Raw genomic sequence first — 19,460 nt, 5'->3', positions numbered from 1 at the left:
AAATTGAGGGAACAAATTAAGAGGCATTACAGGCAGATGGAACCATCAACCATCATCAAAACAAAAAGGCACCTGGGGCCTCCCCTGGTGGCGCAGCGGTAGAACACTGGGCTGCAAAGCTGCCCGCAGCCTCTGCAGCGCCAGTTCCATCCCCGGCCACCCACAAGGGTCCCACATGGCGTGACAGACCTCTCCTGTAGCATCTGCTGCTCCCCTCAGCAGTGTATTTCGTCACTCTGCCTGTTCTGTTCCCCGCTCTGGCTCTGGTGAATTCTCTCACCCTCCCCTGCTTCTGACTGTACCCAGTGCTTGTATAAATAAATAAACAAATCTTTAAAACAAAAAGAAAACAAAAAGGCACCTTACTGAATCAGTGAAGATATTTGTAAATCATACATCTGACATGGGGTTAATATTAGAATATATGAAGAACTCAAGAAATTCACCAACAAAATTACAAGCAACCCAATAAAAAAAATGGGAAGAGGATCTGAACAGACACTTTTCCAAAGAAGTCAGATGGCTGACAGGCACAGGAAAAGATATTCATTATCACTTAGTGTTACGGAAGTGCAATCAAAACAACAGTGAGGTATCACCTCCCAGCTGTGAGAATGAATATTATGAATGAGACAAAAAACAATAGTGTTGGTGAGGATGTGCATAGAGGGGAATACTTGTATACTGTTAGTGGAAACAAAAGTTGGTCAGCCACTCTGAGAGAGCATGGTGATTCCTCAAAAAAATTAATAGTAGAATGACCATATGATCCAGCTATCTACTCTGGAATAGGCTCAGAGGTAGGCACCTATCAGTGGCTCAAGACCCCATTTTATGCTTAAATTGCCTCAATTATACCCATAACTTTCCTCACTCTTCTATGTACATTCACAGACTTTAAAGTGCTGTTTTGTGATATTTTATCCTCTTGAATTTTCCCAAAATGTTAGTTCATTTAAAAATGATTTTAAAATTATGCATGTCATACTATAGATCATTATAGAGAAACTAATGAAAGCAGAAAGAAACATATGATATATTATTAACATTAAAATTGTTTTTTTATTGAGGAATCAATTGTTTACATCCTTGTTAGTGTATTGGAAGTGTAGGATTTCCCTCTCAGCTATAGTCACCATAGCTCACCCACCACCAGAGCACCCATAGTCCTCCACCATGGACCACTGTGTTCTCTCCCCACCCAGTCCTCATCCCTCCCACCTCCTTCCATGCCTCAGTTCTAGGGTCAGCTTTATAGAGTTGGTTTTATTTTTTTCATGTTTATGAAGGTTCTTTTTATTTTATTTTATATATTTTTTTCATCGTTTTCCATTTTTGCACAATGTATGCTTTTTCAAGTCCAACGCCTTAACCACTCGGCTATCGCTGCCACTATGTATGCTTTTTCATTTTGGTTATATTCTGCATACAATTCCCACCTCCACTTATTTTGACCCTAATCCCTCCTCCCTTCCCTCCCCAGTGTGTCTCTGGTTTATAGTTGCTTGTTGATTTTGATTTTTACTTTATCATAATTAGCCTTTTTCCTGGTCCCTTATTTAGGTTTTCTAAATTCCTGCTATGAATGAAAGCACCCAGTATTTTTCTTTTTCTTTCTGGCTTATTTTGTGAGCATGATCCCTTCCAGCTCCATCCATGTTGCTGCAAATTGCATGAGCTTATCTTTTTTGATTGCTGAGTAATATTCCATTGTATATATAAAAGTTTGTCTTTGTTTGATTTCTCTATATTCCATATATAATTAACATTTATATTTTCATTTAAAAATGGGACCATACAATATATGTTGCTTGAAGCATAATTTTTACAATATACAAACCAGAGCGAATCATTGCCATATTATTAAATTTAAGTCTACTTAATCACAAATGGAAATATAATATTCCATCTATGGCTACAAAATAATTTATTTAAGTGATTTTCTCCTGTTGGGCATTAGTTTGTTTGCCTTTTTCTTTTTTTTTTTTTTAGCTCTATGATGAGTTTCTCTTACAATGAGTTACTATAAATAGAATAACTAGTTACTAGATATTTGTGACCTAAAAGGAAGTATCCATGTCATTATTAATGCTATTCCTTTATATTAATATGAAGAAAAACTTTTAGTAGGCAGAGGGAGGAAAAAAAATTATCAACCTTTTCTGTTTGATTTTCTCAAGGAACGGAACTGCATTGAGGACTTGACACTGTTTTCTCATTAAGACTGTGTCCTCAGTGGCTTCATCACCCTTGGTAAGAGTCCCTATAGTTTGCGGTTCATACAAAGCTTCCAAGCACATCCTGCTCTCTCACTTTGTGTGCATGCTGAGGTGAAGGAGGGCAGAACTGCCTGGCATCTGGATGACTCATTCCTGGTGGTTGAGAGCCTCCACTGGAAATCCTGCCTTATGAATATTATTTTAAGAAAAAACTATGCACACTTTATCCTTACTTTCATAGGTCCATTCACACAATATTTGCACTTCCTTCCTACATAAAGTAGTTTTTCAGGCGATTTTTCAGCTGGCTATGTTTCTTACATGAAGTAGAACAAAGACATCCACTTCTTTTCCACAATGCAGAAGTCCTGTCTTTTACCTACAGAAAATATTCTCAACCCAAATTCTTTTTTTTTTTTTTTTTTGAGAGTGTAAATCTGAGTGCGCTTTATTTTTGTTAGTGGCCAGTATATATGTTTTTTCTAAAGGCATAGGATCGGTGAACATCAAAGAAATCAGCTTGCTCATAGGTTTAGCTTATCATTGACAGGGCAGTGATTTATGTCCAAAATACATATGGACCTAGCCACATTCCTAAGTAGACAGGCTATTAACTCTTTCTTATATTTTTGTTGTACTAATTACTACTACTACTACTTACTCATGTTTATTCATAATTAATTGTCATGGGTGAATTTTTTTTTTTTTTTAAGATTTATTTATTTATTTTTTTATTTTTTTTATAAATTTTATTGTTATATTCCCCATACAATTGCAGCCCCCCATTCTGACCCCAATCCCTCCCCTCCCGCCCCCGCCCCCCTAAAAGTGTCTCTGGTTCATAGTTTTTTGTTGATTTTGATTTTCACTTTCTTATAGTTATTCATTTTCCTGGTCCCTTATTTAAGTTTTCTAGATTCCTGCTATGAGTGAGACCATCCGGTATTTTTCTTTTTCTTTTTGGCTTATTTCGCTGAGCATGATCCCTTCCAGCGCCATCCATGTTGCAGCAAATTGCATGTGTTTATCTTTCTTGAATGCTGAGTAATATTCCATGGTATATATGTACCACATCTTCTTGATCCAGTCATCTATTTTTGGGCATTTGGGTTGTTTCCAAAGCTTAGCTATTGTAAACAGTGCTGCTATAAACATAGGGGTGCAGGTGTTCTTTGGAATTGATTCAACCCAAATTCTTTATGAAAGGAAATCAAATTGATCTTATACCACCTTCACTGAATGAGTGACTTCATAAAGGCTGCAAATTAAAAGTTCTGTAAATTACATTTTATATTGTGAATCTTTGGAGAGTCATTTAAAATATGATAGTAGAACAGAATAAAAGTCATAATTAAAGCAACAATGTTAATGAAATATTTTATATAAATAGTTTTAAGGATTCTTGTTGCAGTACTAAAATAAGCCACACAGCACTAACACTAAACTGCATATGGTACCTGAAGCTGTCATTTAAACTGGATTTACCCCAAAATGAGTGATGCACTGAACAATGCCCCTGGCTTTATGTTTCATCTTTACTATATTCCTGGCAAATAATATACCTTAAATTTCTAATGTTTGTCTTGTGTACTCTCAAAGATCACTTAATATTTGGCTGAGACTATTAATTTGTTTCCTTAGAACTGTGCTACATTTTTTTTTTGGAGAGCCATCATTTTATTTGACAATCAACTAATGATAAAATATCCAAAGTTAGTACAGATGATCTAAGAAAGCAGTATATTAACAACCATACAGCAACTGTATTTGTTATTTGCTTACTTATTTACAAGTAAATTGCCATGGATTAAACTAAGCAATGTTTATTAATTTGTAAAAATTTCATCTATCAGTTGAAATGAGTAACTAAATTGTAATTCCCAAAAGCAGAAAAGATATATTTACTCAAAATATTTATTTATTTATTTACTCAGATTTATTTATTTTGGCAAGGTGGACTTCCTTCAAATTTGAATCTTCATTAACAGCCAACATGCCCCAGTGAAGAATTATTGGCTTATGGTGTTAATCTCTGTGACATGTGTGTCAGTTGCAAAATAGTCTTCGGCCTTCATTTTAGAAATTGAATTACATATAAAGGGACTGATTGGCTTAGACACATAATATTTTACTTGCTATTAATTCAAAACAATATTGAATTCATATTCTAAAACATCTTAAGTAAGACTGCTATATCTTAGTAAAACAATGAACATGTAGACAAATATGAACATTCATGTCTTATTAAGAACAGTAAGTTGCATTTGAGATATGAAATTTGGATCACATTTATATTTTATGAAAACCTTTTTCAATTCTGAATATCTTCCTCAGTGCAGCCTTCATTTCCTTGTTCCTCAGGCTATATATTAGAGGATTGCACAGAGGTGTTATCACAGAATAAAACAAAGTAATGATTTTTTGCATTTTTACTGGGTGCCCTGATCCAGGGGTAATATACATCACCATAACAGACCCGAAAAACAAGAACACCACAGCCAGGTGAGATGCACACGTGGAGAAAGCCTTGCGTTTGCTCGCTGCTGAGGGCATCCGTAGAACAGACAGAATCACTAGGGCATATGAACAGATAACAAAGAGGAAGGTGCCAATCATAAAAATAGTATTGAAAGTAGAGTAAATGGACTGTGTGGTTTTATCTTCAGAACAAGAAAGCATCATCAAAGGGACGGGATCACACATAAAATGGTTGATGATATTTGGACCACAATAGGGCAACTGGGAAATGAGAACAACTGGGGTTACGAAGATGATCAAACCACCTGACCATCCAAAGATGACCAGGCCAGTGCACAGCTGTTTAGTCATGATGCGCGGATAATGCAGAGGGCGGCAGATGGCGAGGTACCTGTCAAATGCCATGATGCAGAGGTAGAAGCCCTCATCACACCCAAAGGAGAAGAAGAAGTAGAACTGTGCAAAACAGCTCACGAAAGAGATAGACTTGGTTGTGGACAGGAAGTTGGCCAACATGTTAGGGACACTGGTGGTGACATAACATATTTCCAGGAGAGAGAAATTGCCCAAGAAGATGTACATGGGGGTGTGAAGGCGGCGGTCCCACAGCACAGCACAGGCAATGGCCGCGTTCCCCATCAGGGTCAGCGTGTAGGTTACTGAGAAGAGCCCAAAGTAGAGGAGCTGCCTTTCTGGGCTGGAGGGAAAGCCCATGAGGATGAAATGGCTCACAGAGGAGGTGATTCCTTTGCCAGACACATTCATTCCTCTGGAAGGTACAGAGTTGACATTAGTTATTGCACTTTAGTGGCATATGCTGCCTCTTTCTAAAACACCAGATTTCGTTATCATTTATTTCATATACTAGTAAACAGACTTACTTAATCAACAAAAATGTGACTTTTATGGCTCAGCTCCTGAACATGAATTATTTTAACGTTACAATAATCAAAAAGGAGGGAAATGGAATTGCAGGCAAATTTTTACCTTGCTAAGAATATTAGATTTGATACTAGGAGTGAATACTTTTGTGATTCTGATAAATTATCTACATTCAATAGTTTGCTTTCTCATCTGTTTACCTGCACTATTGATGCTACATTTCTGTGCATGAGAAGTTCTTTGAACAGTACTATGAATCCCTGGTTTTTTATGCTTGATAATTGATAAAAATCATAAAATACTAAATCAAAATATTTTAAAAGACTGTCTTAATGTAATGCCATGACAAGGCACATATTAATTTTCATTTTCACTTTCAGTGTATCCATCTTCATTATTTTGCTTTAAAGTGATAATAAAGAAAACTTATACCATGTCAGCATACATGGTTTTCATGCTATTTCATGTATCCATGTCAATGGTTAGTATAAAAACATGACTCTTTAGGCAGATGGATGCATTATTACTATGATGAGTTCTATACTTTGGCCTCAAAATTGCTCTAATTAAACATTCTCATATACTGCCATAGGTACATGAACCAGATATGCCTATTATGGCAACTGACTTTAGAGAGGGAATTGTTCTGAGTGACAGTAGTCGAGTTCAGTGGGCCTCTACATGGTAGCCACAGTCAAGTCTGCTACAAGAAAGATGGTCTTATAAGTAGACTTTATATTTTCCCACATGTTCACATTTCTTCCTTTTAGACCAGCTTTTGGTATCATTTTATATCTCTCTAGGCCTATCCAGGCAACTCTGAAATATGGCACTACTTACTTCTCTTTTTCTGGTTATTTCCACCTCAGGATAGTTGTTACTGAATCAAATGTAAATTCTCTTGTTTCTTCAGGACTTTATCATTAAAAGATATTTATTAAATTTCTTCATTGTATCAAAGAGTTCTTGTAGGTACTGTGGGTAGGACAAGTTCTGCATTTATGGAACTTATAAGCAAGGGTTAATAGTAAACTTTTAATACATTTGGCTGAGTTTTCCCTTACTAGAGATATTTTTATAATTTATACGGAAAATTTAGTAAATTACAGAAGCAAAGTGAGAATCTAAGACCATGAGTCAGGAAATCCTTCACATATTTCTGCATAGATGATCAAACTTCTAGGTCAGACCAGGTACACTGCAAATGCTGACTTGATTATTGTGAGGGTACCTAAGTTGGAAAGACTACTCTTTGTGGACACTCATTGCTCCTGGCTGTATAAAAATGAATGTACTAAATACGGTCAGCTGAGTTCTTGGGTCTATGAATTGTCTAAAACTTGGTCTAATAAGTGTTTTTAAAGAGAGAATTCAGTTACACAGGTTTCTTAGGGGAATTGTGTTTCCCAATATCTCATTTCAATGGGTATATCTAGTTTGATATTTTACTATTTTAATGGACTGTCTGTTTTTCCTTTAGATATTCTTGTGTCCTATTTACTCAGGACCCTACTCTCAGCCACCTCACTTAATTTAGAGACTATTGAAACAAAGATTTGTTTCAAATTATTGTTGATACTTACCCTTTTTGTTTCTGAATGTTTCTGAATGTTTCTTGGGGATAGTAATTGTCCAGTTCTGCAGTTCAGAGTAAATCCTGTTTATAAGTGCAACAAAAATAATAAACTCATGTATATACTGAATATTTTTGTTATTTAAAGAAGAATTAATTCACATAAAATTACAGCTATTAGTATAAGGGAAATGAAATGCAATATAAAGACTTGGGAGAGAAGAAATCATCAGAGATAACTGCCATATTTCTTCTATTTGCCAAACAAATAAAATAATAAAAAAATATTTCCAGTAATTTATCAGGTAATTCATATTTTCACTTGAAATACTAAGCATTTTTACATAACATCTTTTTCATCTTTCAAAAGGATATGTCAATTAAGTGAAAAATATCCTCCCAATTTAGGGAAACAAGAAAATCCACATTTTTATGGGGTTTAAAATAGGGTTACATTCCAATGAAATTATTTGTTTTCTCAAAGGTAAAATGCAAATACTGTCTATTAAATTGCAGTTGCATACCATTGCATACATGTGGCTCATAAGTTAAATATTTGGACTCACTCCTTGGATGACCACTGAAAATAAGGTCAGAGGTGGAGGATAAACTTTTACTCCATGGAACAAAAGATATATGAGAGAATTCCAAGAAATCAGATGATCCAGTTTGTAACCTCTCATGAGTTTCAAAGAGTGAAGGCTAAAAGCCATTTTTTCAACTTAAAAGCACATGTTTGAGGTCAAATGAAGCCCAGACGAAGGTATATGTATATATGTTTGTTTTCTTGCATCATGGTCTTTTGAGATTTGGGATTCTCTTGATGATTTGTTGATGTTTGTCCAAAAGAGGAGATAATTTAAAATTTTTATTTACAACCAAACACCCAGGTTTATTGTTCCCCAAAGAATAGTGGCAAATGTAAAAGTAGATTCTACCTTTCTTTCTCTTTAGTATCCATGTATTGTTGATGGTTCCTGGGGAATAGTTAAGTACTTTGGTGATTGGAATTGTCATAATAAATACAATAGGGAACTCTGCCATTAGGTTCCCTACATTTATTTTAAAGAAGGAGAAATTGTTTTTGTCCATCATAGATCTGTACTTGTATAACTTTTTAGAGATATTTGAGTTACATTTTATATAGAGCACAATGAGTTAGGAGTTTAAGAAATTTAGTTGGCAGTTGGCGATTCAGCACTTATTTACTGAATACCTCCACCTGCCAATCTTTATGTCAGATCCATGAGCCCATGAAACCTAACACTCCTACTTTCATAGGCTACATTTTATTGGAGAGAAAAGAAAAAAATTATAAATACTTCAGTAGTATATTAGAAAACAATTTAGAGAAAAACAAAGTAAGGTCTTCGGAGGGAATGTTAGAATGAGGAAGGTTGATTGTAAATACAGCAATCAGGAAAGTCTCACCAAGAAGGTATTATTTAATCACTGTTTGAAAGTGAAAGAAAGAACTTTATGGATATCTGGGGGAATTGAATTTTAGACAAAAGAAATAGTTGACTATAGGGAGCAGGGATGGAAGAAAGTCGTAGTACATTGATTGAAGAAGCAGCAAGGAAGCCAGTGTGGCAAGAGCAGTGCATGCAATGAGGAAAGAAGTGGGACTTGATTGTAGAGAGAGAAATTGAGGGTGAATCACTAGGGTGTGGTCATTGCAAAGACATTGACGATCACTATAAGAAAGGACCAGGATATGAGCAGAGAATAAAATTATGTGGCTTAACTTTTTGTAGTTGTAATTTTAAAACAATGTACCTAAAAGTACACATATTGCAAGTCACTAAATTATTAAAAGTATGCACATCCATTTAGCCAACACCTAGGTCAAAGAAATAGAACATTACCCAGCATCACAAAAATCATATTGTGACCCCTTCCAAACACTTCTCTTTCATCTCCAAACTACCCTCCATCCTTACTTCCAACACCATCAGTTTCTCTGTTTTTGAAATTGTACATAAATGAAATCATATAACATGTATTTTGTGTCCAGAATCTTTATTCATAATTATATTTGTGAGATTAATCAGTTGTTTTTCATATAGTTCATTTATTTTCCTGTTGATTCTTTTATTCCTAATATATATTCTTAATTTTCCTTTCAATTAATATGCCACTGGTTTCTATATCAATGTTGGAACAACAATTTGGGATGTTTCCAGTTTTGGGCTATTATGAAAAATACCATTATGGGGCCTCCCCTGGTGGTGCAGCGATTGAGCGCTGGGCTGCGAAGCTGCCCGCAGCCTCTGCAGCGCCCATTCGATCCCCAGCCACCAGTGAGGGTCCCACAAGGCACGACAGACCTCTCCTGCCATGCCTGCTGCTCCCCTAAACAGTGTATTTCGTTGGTCTGCCTGTTCTGTTCCCTGCTCTGGCTCTGGTGAATTCTCTCACCCTCCTGCCCTTCTGACTGTACCCAGTGCTTATATAAATAAATAAATAAATCTTTTTAAAAAAAAGAAAAAAAGAAAAATACCATTATGAATAGTATTCTACATAACTTTTTATATATGCCTGCAAATATTTATGTTATATGTATATGAAATTGGATCCTTGGAAATGCATCTGTTAAATACTAACAGATGTCAAACAGTATTCCAAAAATGGTTCCCCAAATATACATTCTCATAAGTAAATGATAACAATTTCCATTATTCTATACCTTTTGCCAATCGTCACACTAAGAAAAATTGTCACATGCTATCTACTTATGCGATGAGTTTATAACACTGTTGAGATGATACTTAATGAGGACCAACACAACACATGCTGCACTGACCAACACATGCTGCACTGATACATGACCTTATGTCTTAAATGAGCTCTAGGCAGCGAGTAAAATTTCCAAGACCACTTACAGAAAATACAAGATTTAACCACTTATTTGTATATTATGTTTGTGTAATTTTGTTCTTAAAGGAATAGGTCTCAGGATATTGGTTCTGAGCCAACTTTAGTTTATGAGATAGGGCATAACTCCCAAATCTTTCCAGATTTTGCTGCCAAAGTGTCTTCAGTGACTGCTTCAGTTGCAGCATGTAGTTGCCAGAATGAAAATCTCATTATGCTGATTCACTTCCCAAAGCAAGACCCTCCGACCCACTTCACTGTTATATATATTTATTTTTATTATTCATTTGTCATTTGATTACATATCTATCTAACTTTTGGGTTACACTTTTACTCTTCCATATGAGCAAATGCTTCATCCATTCTCCACCACCTCCCATGCCAGAGTCCTCTGTTCTTCCTCCCTCTACCCCTCCTTCCACTGTTTTCTCTGGTAAACAGTACATTTTGCACTAAGTCTAAGAATTGTTCTTGCTGTGCTTTGCCAGTGTATGCTTTTTAGTTATTTGTATTCCAGAGATAAGTGAAACAATCTGATATTTGTCTTTCACTTTCTGAGTTTTTTTCACTTAGCCTAATCACCTCAAGTTCCATGCTTTTTGTCCCAAAAGGCATTATTTCATCTTACTTCACTCTTAAAGAAGAATTAGAAATAAAGATTAAGGCTTTTTTTCTTAACAATGTCAAGTTGATATTTTTAATTAAATTAAAAAATTATTTTGATGAGGAAAAAATAACAGAAAAATCATTCACCATTTTACTAAGAGATTGTAGCTGTAATAGTTTACATATATTTCCTTTTTGCATTATCTTAATTACAAAATAAATTTGGAAGCAATTGTTATAAGTCCTTTATGTTTTGGAAAAAGTAAAATTAAACTTAGCATTATATAATTAACATTTTCTCATGTCATGAAATATATTTCAAAACATGATTTCAATGGTTGTATGATATTCTATAATTGAAATATGTGATAATTCACTCTCCAATTCCTGAACATGTGCATATGTATGATTTTGATGTTATCATATTTTCTCTTCATTATTTTTATTAATTTATTTGGGGTGATATGGCAAACTTACATATGCTCATCACATAAAGAAACATGGTGTATGTCACTATTTATATCTTTTTTTGTACTGTTTTAAGTGTTTGCAATTTTCTTCATATACACTCCTCTTTGAATTTATTTAGAAATATACTGCATTTTTTTGCTATTAGGAATGGCATTTTCCCTCCATTATATTTTCTTCTTGATGATTATCTTTTGAAATTATATTTATTAAAATTTACATCAAATATCTGCTAGTCTTCGGGAAAGAAAGATTGGCAGAAAAACAAGTGGTGCAATAAGAACAAATTTCTGAGCTTCAATTCAAGACATAATTGATCAGTATTTGTTTGCTATTTTTAATCCCCTCCCTCTCCCCTTGCCTTCCTTCCTTTTAGGGAGTTGGAAGTTTAAGCTTTCCTCTTTCATTCAGTGTTTCTAATAAGAGAATGGGGCTCACTTCTTCCTTCCTCTGCCAAGGATATTGTATAAAGCTCTGCAGATTGTCTGTAATGTAAGTTACAGTGCAGGGGAGGGAATGGTGATTGTCCCTCCTCTGTGCCCTGGAGCTGAAGTGTGCAGCCTAATGTGCGTGGGTGGTCCCCTTGAGGAGGGGGTGCACAAAGTTTCTTCTGCTCATGACTAGTAGCTGAGGGGTTGCTTTTACATAAGGGGCTTGGCTTTATAGACCACCCTTTGCCATACACCCAAGCTTTAAACTAAATCATGCTATCCTCCCACATAAAACCTGGCTTTCATCTCCCTTGCATAACTATGATGAAGATAGACCAGTGAATCTGCTCTTTTTGTGTTTTTATGGAACTGGGCTCAATTTCACTAGTAGATGTGGTTGTATTTCCTCAGAATAAGATTTGTGTATTAAGATGCAATATTGCGATTCTAGGTTATTTTGAGGTTAACTGGAGAGTAATATACCCTTATTTCAGAGACTAGCAATGCTATATATTATTTATGCTCAGAACTCTCACATACTACTGCCATCAGCATGGCTATTCTTCATCTAATGGATATGGGGAGAGAAATTTGAAAAATCATAAAGTACTTAAAATATAAATTGTTATTGTTTCATTAATTTTTTCTAGTTGATTTGTTCCAGGTCTCACCTCTACTTTATATCAGTGAATTTATTCTTTTGCATTCAGTGTCCCTGGTAGTACAAAGATAAAGAAGGATTGCTAGGAGAAATTTTTTGACAAGTCCATTTGAGGAAGAATCTCAAACCCTAAAGAATCTACATCTGGGCAAAATTATACTGAATAAGAAAGGAAAAGATTTCCTGGTAACTCTTGAGGGTGGTGGGAAGAGAATGTAGAAGAGAGAGAAAACAGCATCTACAAGATGTGATATGGGTGGTTGTCTTAGTGACCTTTCCTCTGCCTGTGCCAACCCCATCCTGTAATCAAGTTGATAAACCTAAGTGATAAGTTAATAAACCTAAGCTGGAGTGAGTTTGGTTTTGCATAAAATGATGAATTCACACATCTAGATTGATGGATCAAAATAAGGCAGCAGTTGGATTCAGGAGTAAGAGGATAAAAGCAGAAGTAAACAAGTTGGAATGGTGTGTGTGTGTGTGTTTAGGGAGATAGTGGTGGGGACTCTAGATACCTAATCACTGTGAATCTGAAGGTTGGAGGCAAATTTACCAAAAAAAGATAGAAACAGACCAGTTGATGTCTGGATTATAAATATGCTCTTTTTCCATTAAAAGTGCCTGACAGTGTCTTGTTTCCACATATTACACACACAGGAGTATTAATATAATAAAACAGTATAAATGACTTATGCAAGTTCTGATATAATCTTATTTGTTATTTGCTTCATTGAAATACATCCCTACATAAATTCCAGGAAATATGGGAAGCATTTCTCTTTCTCCAGCTTACTTAAGACCACTAACCTCTCATAATTTCCCATCTTTACATGCCCTTCACATAGATGGATTCTAATTCTTGAGAGATTGTCCTACTCCAATCCTAAACAGTTTTCTCAGGGCTTCTTTCATCTCTTTATTCCGGAGGCTGTAGATCAAGGGATTGAAAAATGGAGTCATCACAGAATAAAATAAAGTCACAATTTTCTGGATCCCTGCTGGGTTGCCTGCTGTTGGGCTCACATACATCACCATGATGGAGCCAAAGAACAGGGACACCACGGCTAGGTGGGAGCCACATGTGGAGAAGGCCTTGTGCCGGCCTTCTGCTGAGGGGACCTTCAGCACAGCCCTGATCACCAGGGTGTAGGAGCTGGTGATGAAGAGGAAGGTAGAGAAGATGAGGACTGAGTTAAAGATGGCACAGGTGATCTCAGTGCCAGGAGCTGGCACACAGGACAGTTTTATAAGAGGTCCTGGGTCACAAAGAAAGTGATCAATGGTATTGGGGCCACAAAAAGGCAGCTGGGAGACGAGATAAACTGGGAAGAGAAAACATGAGAATCCAGAAACCCAGCAGCCAGCTCCCATTCTGATGCAGCGCTGAACTGTCATGATAGTGGGGTAGTGCAGGGGCCTGCAGATGGCCAGGTACCTATCAAAGGCCATGGCAGACAAGAAGAAGGTCTCGGTGGTGCCCATGGAGAAGAAGAAGTAGAACTGGATGAAACAGCCGGAGAAGGAGATGGTGCTGATCTCAGAGAGAAAATTAGCTAGCATTTTAGGGACCGTGGAAGTGACATACCAGATCTCTAGGAATGAAAAATTGGCCAGCAGGATGTACATTGGTGTTTGGAGTCGGTGGTCCCATATCACAGCACAGATAATGCACAGGTTTCCAGTCAGTGTCAGACCATAGATGATGGAGAAGAATGAGAAGAGGAGGATCTGAATCTCCCAGGAACAAGGGAATCCAAGAAGAATGAATTCACTCACAAGGACAGAGTGATTATTTTCTCCTGGGTTTTTCATTTTTTTCCTCCTAAAACTGTAATAATAAGACATTACCATGTTACAAATAACTCTACAGACGTTTTCTTATTGAATGTTCTCTGAATTACTTCGCTGTTCAATCAGTAGCATAGTTTTAGGTCACTAAGAGATTTTTAGTGTTCTTTGTCCAGTGTGATACTGGAGGAAATGAGGATCTTTTTACAGCTGTACTGCTATGATCACCATGCCCATCAGGGTGCATTCGTCATCTGCTTTTAAAGAGGTAGGGGCTGAGTGGACTATGCTGAAAGATTATTGGTGCTTTGGTGGTGGGAATGGTGTGAGAATATATCTGTAGAGGTGTGAATCTGTTTTCCTGTAAAATACATGGTGTTGTAAATGAAGATTGCCTCAATAACAAAATAAAAATAAACTCTGTTTTTTTTTTTTGAATGCCATCATATCTACACAGAACAAGGGAGGCTCTCTGTCCCCATTCAGGGGCTTACAGTCTAGGTGAGACCTGTCAGCCTGAGCCAAACCTATAGAAGGACATATGAAGATGGAAACCATTGCATAGTTCAAGAAAATACTGCAAAAATATGTAGTCACAAAGCAAGAGTTTGTTTTCTAACTGGACTCTTTAATACCATTTGCATAATTTTATCTAGTATGGGCGTATTTTCCATGTAGTCTTGGGAATACTGGAGGAGAGCTAAGGAAAGTGGCTTTTATAATCAGATTTTTCACAGCCAGGCCATTTCCAACATTTGTGTGTCCACTTAGTTTTAAAGAACTTCATAAAGCAATCCCAATTTGCCTTGTCAATTTCTTTTAGTGCTTAGTGACATATGCATGACTCTCCAAATAGTCTTTATTTTCACTTGGTCCTCTGTGCAGTTAGAAATTTGTTGAAGAGGAGCAAGCTTCATGCACTGTCATCTTGAATAAATGTTGAAGAACTATAGATCCCCCTGAGTCAATTACAGTGTTGTAAACCAATATTACCTCAATAAAAATAAATTAATTAGATTGGTATGAATTTTCACTGAAATTTACCCTAGCTAGAATGCACAGGCTTCAGTCCTAATATGAAGTTTATCAGAAGACAGCAAAGTACCTCCTAATGGTACACTTCATACATTTTGCCATATAGAGCAAAAATAACTAGTGTTATGTCACTAAAAGACTGGACCCTCCAGTTTGCTAAAAACAAAAGTAAGGCAACGAGGACTTATTTTCAATGGGGAGACACCCTCCTCCACGTAAGCAGGAGGATATCCGCAGCATCCCCACTCGAGGAACCCCTCAAAGCTGCTTCTCTTTGAATCACTTCATCTTTCTTTATGTCCCGTTGATGCAGTTACAAATGAATGGTCTCTCAGATAAGAATTAACAAATTTGTCTTCCCCCATCTGTTGCAATTTCCCCCTTATTTGACAGGTTAGCTTTCTTTGTGACCGGTCTCTAAGATAAGCATTAACAAGTTGGTCTTTCCCATATTTCTTGCAGTTTCCCCCTTGTTTGACAGGTTAGTCTTCTTGCATTCCAAGGAAAAGGGAATTAAACAGAAATTGTTGAAAAAAAGCAAGCTGGCGCCCACCAGTCTCTGTGCTGACCCTTTTTCTTTCCTCCTCCCCTCTCAGACCCTTGCCCATCCCACCCCCCCTTTTTTCCTTTGTATAAATACACCTGCACTCTGCCAAAGAGCAGGACAGTGGTCTTTCAGACATGAGTCTGTTACCCTTCTCATTTGTTGACAAATTAAACTGCTTTCCTTTTCCTCAAACTCTGTTTCCTTTTATTGGCTGAGGGAAACTGAGGCTGGTGTTTGGTATCACTATCGTCTACTTTTCTCTGCTGTCTTATCGATGCTAAGTCATGATCATGCTCTAAGGGTGCACACACACGTGTGTGTGCACTGCTCTTTTGCTGTCTTCTGTCAGTTTCTATATCTAATTGTATCTTAAATATTTTTATTTAATCACTTTTGTAATCTTTTCCTCCTATTTTTAAATGTGTTTGCAGTCTGCAACCAACATTTATTTCCATTTGTGGTTAGCCAATATGCTTTAATAGAAAAATGTTCTTCCCTACTTCCTGGCATTTTCTTTTGTTCCTATACTCAGGGTCAGGAACTCTGATATAATTGACATGAATCAGTGATAAGGTAAAGAATAAAATTGACATCCACAATTTGCATCTGGTCCATGTGGTTTTTTTTTTTTTTTTTTGTGGTATAGCTAACATCTCAATTTAGGCAAAAGTGTTGTTTTTATTAAATAGATTTGCTTATATATTTCTAATCAAAACACATAACCTAAAGTTTATATAATCATTTCTGTTGATAGAGGCTATGATATAGAACTCAGAAACTAATTTTTATTAGGAACAAACTTCTAATTCAGGTCTTCATGTGGAGAAACTACAACACGAGGTGAAAGGAAAGTAAAAAAGACATTACAAAAATATCTGGCTCTACCTTACCTGAAGCTGTGCAGTGAGAATGACAGGACTAGGTAGAGGGTAGTTGTTCACATTTAGGTTTCTCTCTCTTGAAGAATTAAAGTCAACCCTCGTCTCCTTGGTCTCTCATTTCAGCAGGAGAATATGTGCCACAGATCAAACAGAGTGGTGTTTGTATTCAAGTTTCTTAGCAGGCTTCTAAAAGTGGGTGAGGGTGGGGAGGTAATATCTAGTATGGTTATCACTGGAAGTCTGCACAATGACTATGTTGCTTAAACATCTTGAAAGGTGGTTACATGCACTTGTCAAGGACTCTGTGGTCTTTCCTGACTTGGGTAGGAACAATGACACCCCTGCCTCTAAAGGACAGTATGTAGTGCACACACTCAGAGCTGTGGCTCTTCTGCCCTTGATGGTCCATCTTGATTGGGTGGTGATTCAGAGCTCTGTATGCACTCAGGCCTCACCACTAAGCCCCAGCTCTCCATACTCTTTATAATAAGTGTACCAAGGTTTTTTTTTGACCCGCCTGGATTATCCAGCTTCTCCCAGTGGCCTCATCTAGGGATAACACTGAAAAAGTTTTGGCCAGATCACAGAAAATATTTAACTGAAATCTAAATTGGTCCAGCCTCTAGGGGAAAGGGAAAGATGGTAAGGTCTGGTTCTAAGTCAAAGAATAAGTTGACCTTAAACCTTATTAAATATTAACAAATATTTAATATTAAATATTTTTATATAAAATATAAACAATATTAAATATAAACAAAATATTAAATACAAATATTTAATATAAACAATATTAAATATAAACAAAAACATCTGTATATATTTTTATAGCAATGCAGCTTTTCTTTTTTTCCCTCTCAAAAAGAATGATACTGGATTTAGGAAGGAAAATGTATGACCAAGAGGCCTATGAAACCAAAAGATATAAAGACAAAGGTTAGTTATTGGGAAGACTTCACTGAACGCTTCAAAGACTTACTCCATCTGTTCCTTTTCGTGTTTGACACATACACCAGTGCCAAGTATGCTGTGCTAATGGTGGGGCTTTTGGATCAGTAACAACTGTTCCACTATCATCTGACTATAAACAATTGTCCTATTTAGTCTGTGAATTTGTTCTTCCAATCTCACTTCATCCAGAGAAAAGTAAATGAAATGTGTAAATCATCATTATGGTTGCTACAACTTTAGCAACTTTAGCACAATACTTCCAATAAGTGGAAGTATTGTGCTAATCTTGCTTGGTTCAACAGGTGAAGAATCCTTCATAAGTCTGGGCCTCATCATTTAATATGTACATGGTTCAACTGCAGTGAATTTGGAATAAAACAGTATTAAAGGGTTTTAGAAGAACAGAAAATGAGTAACAGTGGAAGAAACTGTGATTTTTAAATTGGTGAAAAAACTGGAGAAAAAAGACTATTGGAACAAAGAAAGAAAGATCATTTAATAGATTAATTCTATTTGTTTCATTTAATCCCGATAGTACAGAATTAAAAAAAAAGTTAAAAGTTATAGCAAAACACCTTGTAATATAAAGAATACCTTTCTAATAGAGAAACATATTCAGTGATGGAGCAGGCAGCTTCAGAAAATTACTTTCTGAAGTAATCCAAACATATTTTGGATTTCATTAAACATAGACTGGGGAAAGTGGTAGAAGGGATTTCAGCATCAGAATCAAAATTCTTTTAATTTAGAAATTCCATGATATGCATCTAAAATGTGTCAAAAAAGAAATCAAATCCATGAAATAACTTCAATGACATAAAAAATGTAATGGGAAATATTAAAGTTAATGAGAACTTGAGGTTTTCATTAACATTGGTAAAATGAATAGTATTTTCCAAGGGTGACAAGTTGATAGCAGATGAATGGAGGAAAGGGGAGAATTCTGCATTGTGATTTGGTCAACAAAGTGCCAGAGGAATATATGGGACTACAAATAGTCCAGTTCCATTAACTGAAGATATTGGTATTGTTTCCTGAAAAAAGTATGTGTGGAACTCTTATTTTCTGAATCAAAATTGGAGTGACTCCTTTGTTTGGTCAAAGATAGTCATGTAGGGATTGTGTAGAGAGTTTGAAGGATTTGGGCGACTAACAGGAAAACAATATGACCACAAGGTGGCAGTAGAACATAAACGTTTTATTTTGGTAATCATTGCTTTGATAAATTTGCTGGCAGGGGAAATCCCTCAGGGCATAAGACCTTCTAGAGGCTTCTATTGAGGCATGACTACTCAGAAGGGGGGGAAGGCTAAGGAACAACCTGGAGAGAGAGGGGATCAGAGAGAAGACTTATTTGTCTGAGAAATGCTAGTCTGGAGAAATGTTAGCTCAGACTGTTCCTGAGTGTTGTGATGGGCAGAAATAACTTGGAATCTTTGTCTTTCCTATGGTTAGCAAGTGTTAGATTCAGAGTCCCAGGGTATGAAAAGCAACTAGGTTCTAAATGGCTAAAAATTGGGTTTTTTGGACTATGAATAAAACAATTCAATATGTAAAAATCTTGGCACCTCTGGGCTTTTGAACTAATTGAATGTGTTGTGAAGAAGTGAATGGTACACAGAAGCCATCTTGGCCTTATTTCTAGCATAGATGGTCTTTGAAAGAGATTGTGATAGTTTTTTATTTTTTTTTCTTGTGTTTATCCAGATTTCATTATTCATGTTCTCTCTAAAGCCTCCATTGTGCCAAAAATTATAAAAACTGAAGTCATCCACAATCCCATAACTAGAGTCATTTTTGGTTTACTTTTTCTTGTTTTCTTTCTCTTTTTACATATGGATACTTACGCAGTGTTTTTCAAAACTGGAATCAGGGTACATGCAGTTTGTCAACATTTTTGTTAATATTATATCATGAGTCTTTTATTTACTAGCACTAAATATTTCTTGAAGCATGATTCTGAATGGGGCATGATATTCTACTTCTATAAATGTACCTTAACTCCTCTATTGGGGGCACCTATGATTTTATGAAAATTTTCTTAGAATCTAATTTTTTCTTTAAAA

The 19,460-nt window shown here is 36.1% G+C and overlaps 2 protein-coding genes across 2 annotated transcripts; both read right to left on the bottom strand.

Moving 5' to 3' along the window:
* Positions 1 to 4,508: 4,508 nt before the first annotated feature.
* LOC311175311 (olfactory receptor 11G2-like) lies at positions 4,509 to 13,019 on the bottom strand (the record flags this gene model as incomplete). Its single annotated transcript, XM_084240207.1, has 2 exons — positions 4,509 to 5,499; positions 13,003 to 13,019. The coding sequence occupies 2 exons, from the start codon at positions 13,017 to 13,019 to the stop codon at positions 4,509 to 4,511; spliced, it is 1,008 nt and encodes a 335-aa protein (XP_084096333.1).
* A 28-nt stretch (positions 13,020 to 13,047) lies between these two features.
* On the bottom strand, positions 13,048 to 14,046 carry LOC311175309 (olfactory receptor 11H6-like; the record flags this gene model as incomplete). The annotated part of the gene is made up of 1 exon (XM_084240205.1): positions 13,048 to 14,046. One exon carries the CDS (start codon positions 14,044 to 14,046, stop codon positions 13,048 to 13,050), a length of 999 nt encoding a protein of 332 aa, XP_084096331.1.
* Positions 14,047 to 19,460: the final 5,414 nt, after the last annotated feature.

The sequence above is a fragment of the Talpa europaea genome (assembly GCF_964194135.1).
Source record: "Talpa europaea genome assembly, chromosome: 8".
Taxonomy (NCBI): Eukaryota; Metazoa; Chordata; class Mammalia; order Eulipotyphla; family Talpidae; genus Talpa; species Talpa europaea.
Note: the sequence above shows the minus strand (reverse complement) of the source record. Positions and strands in the feature narration are given on the sequence as shown.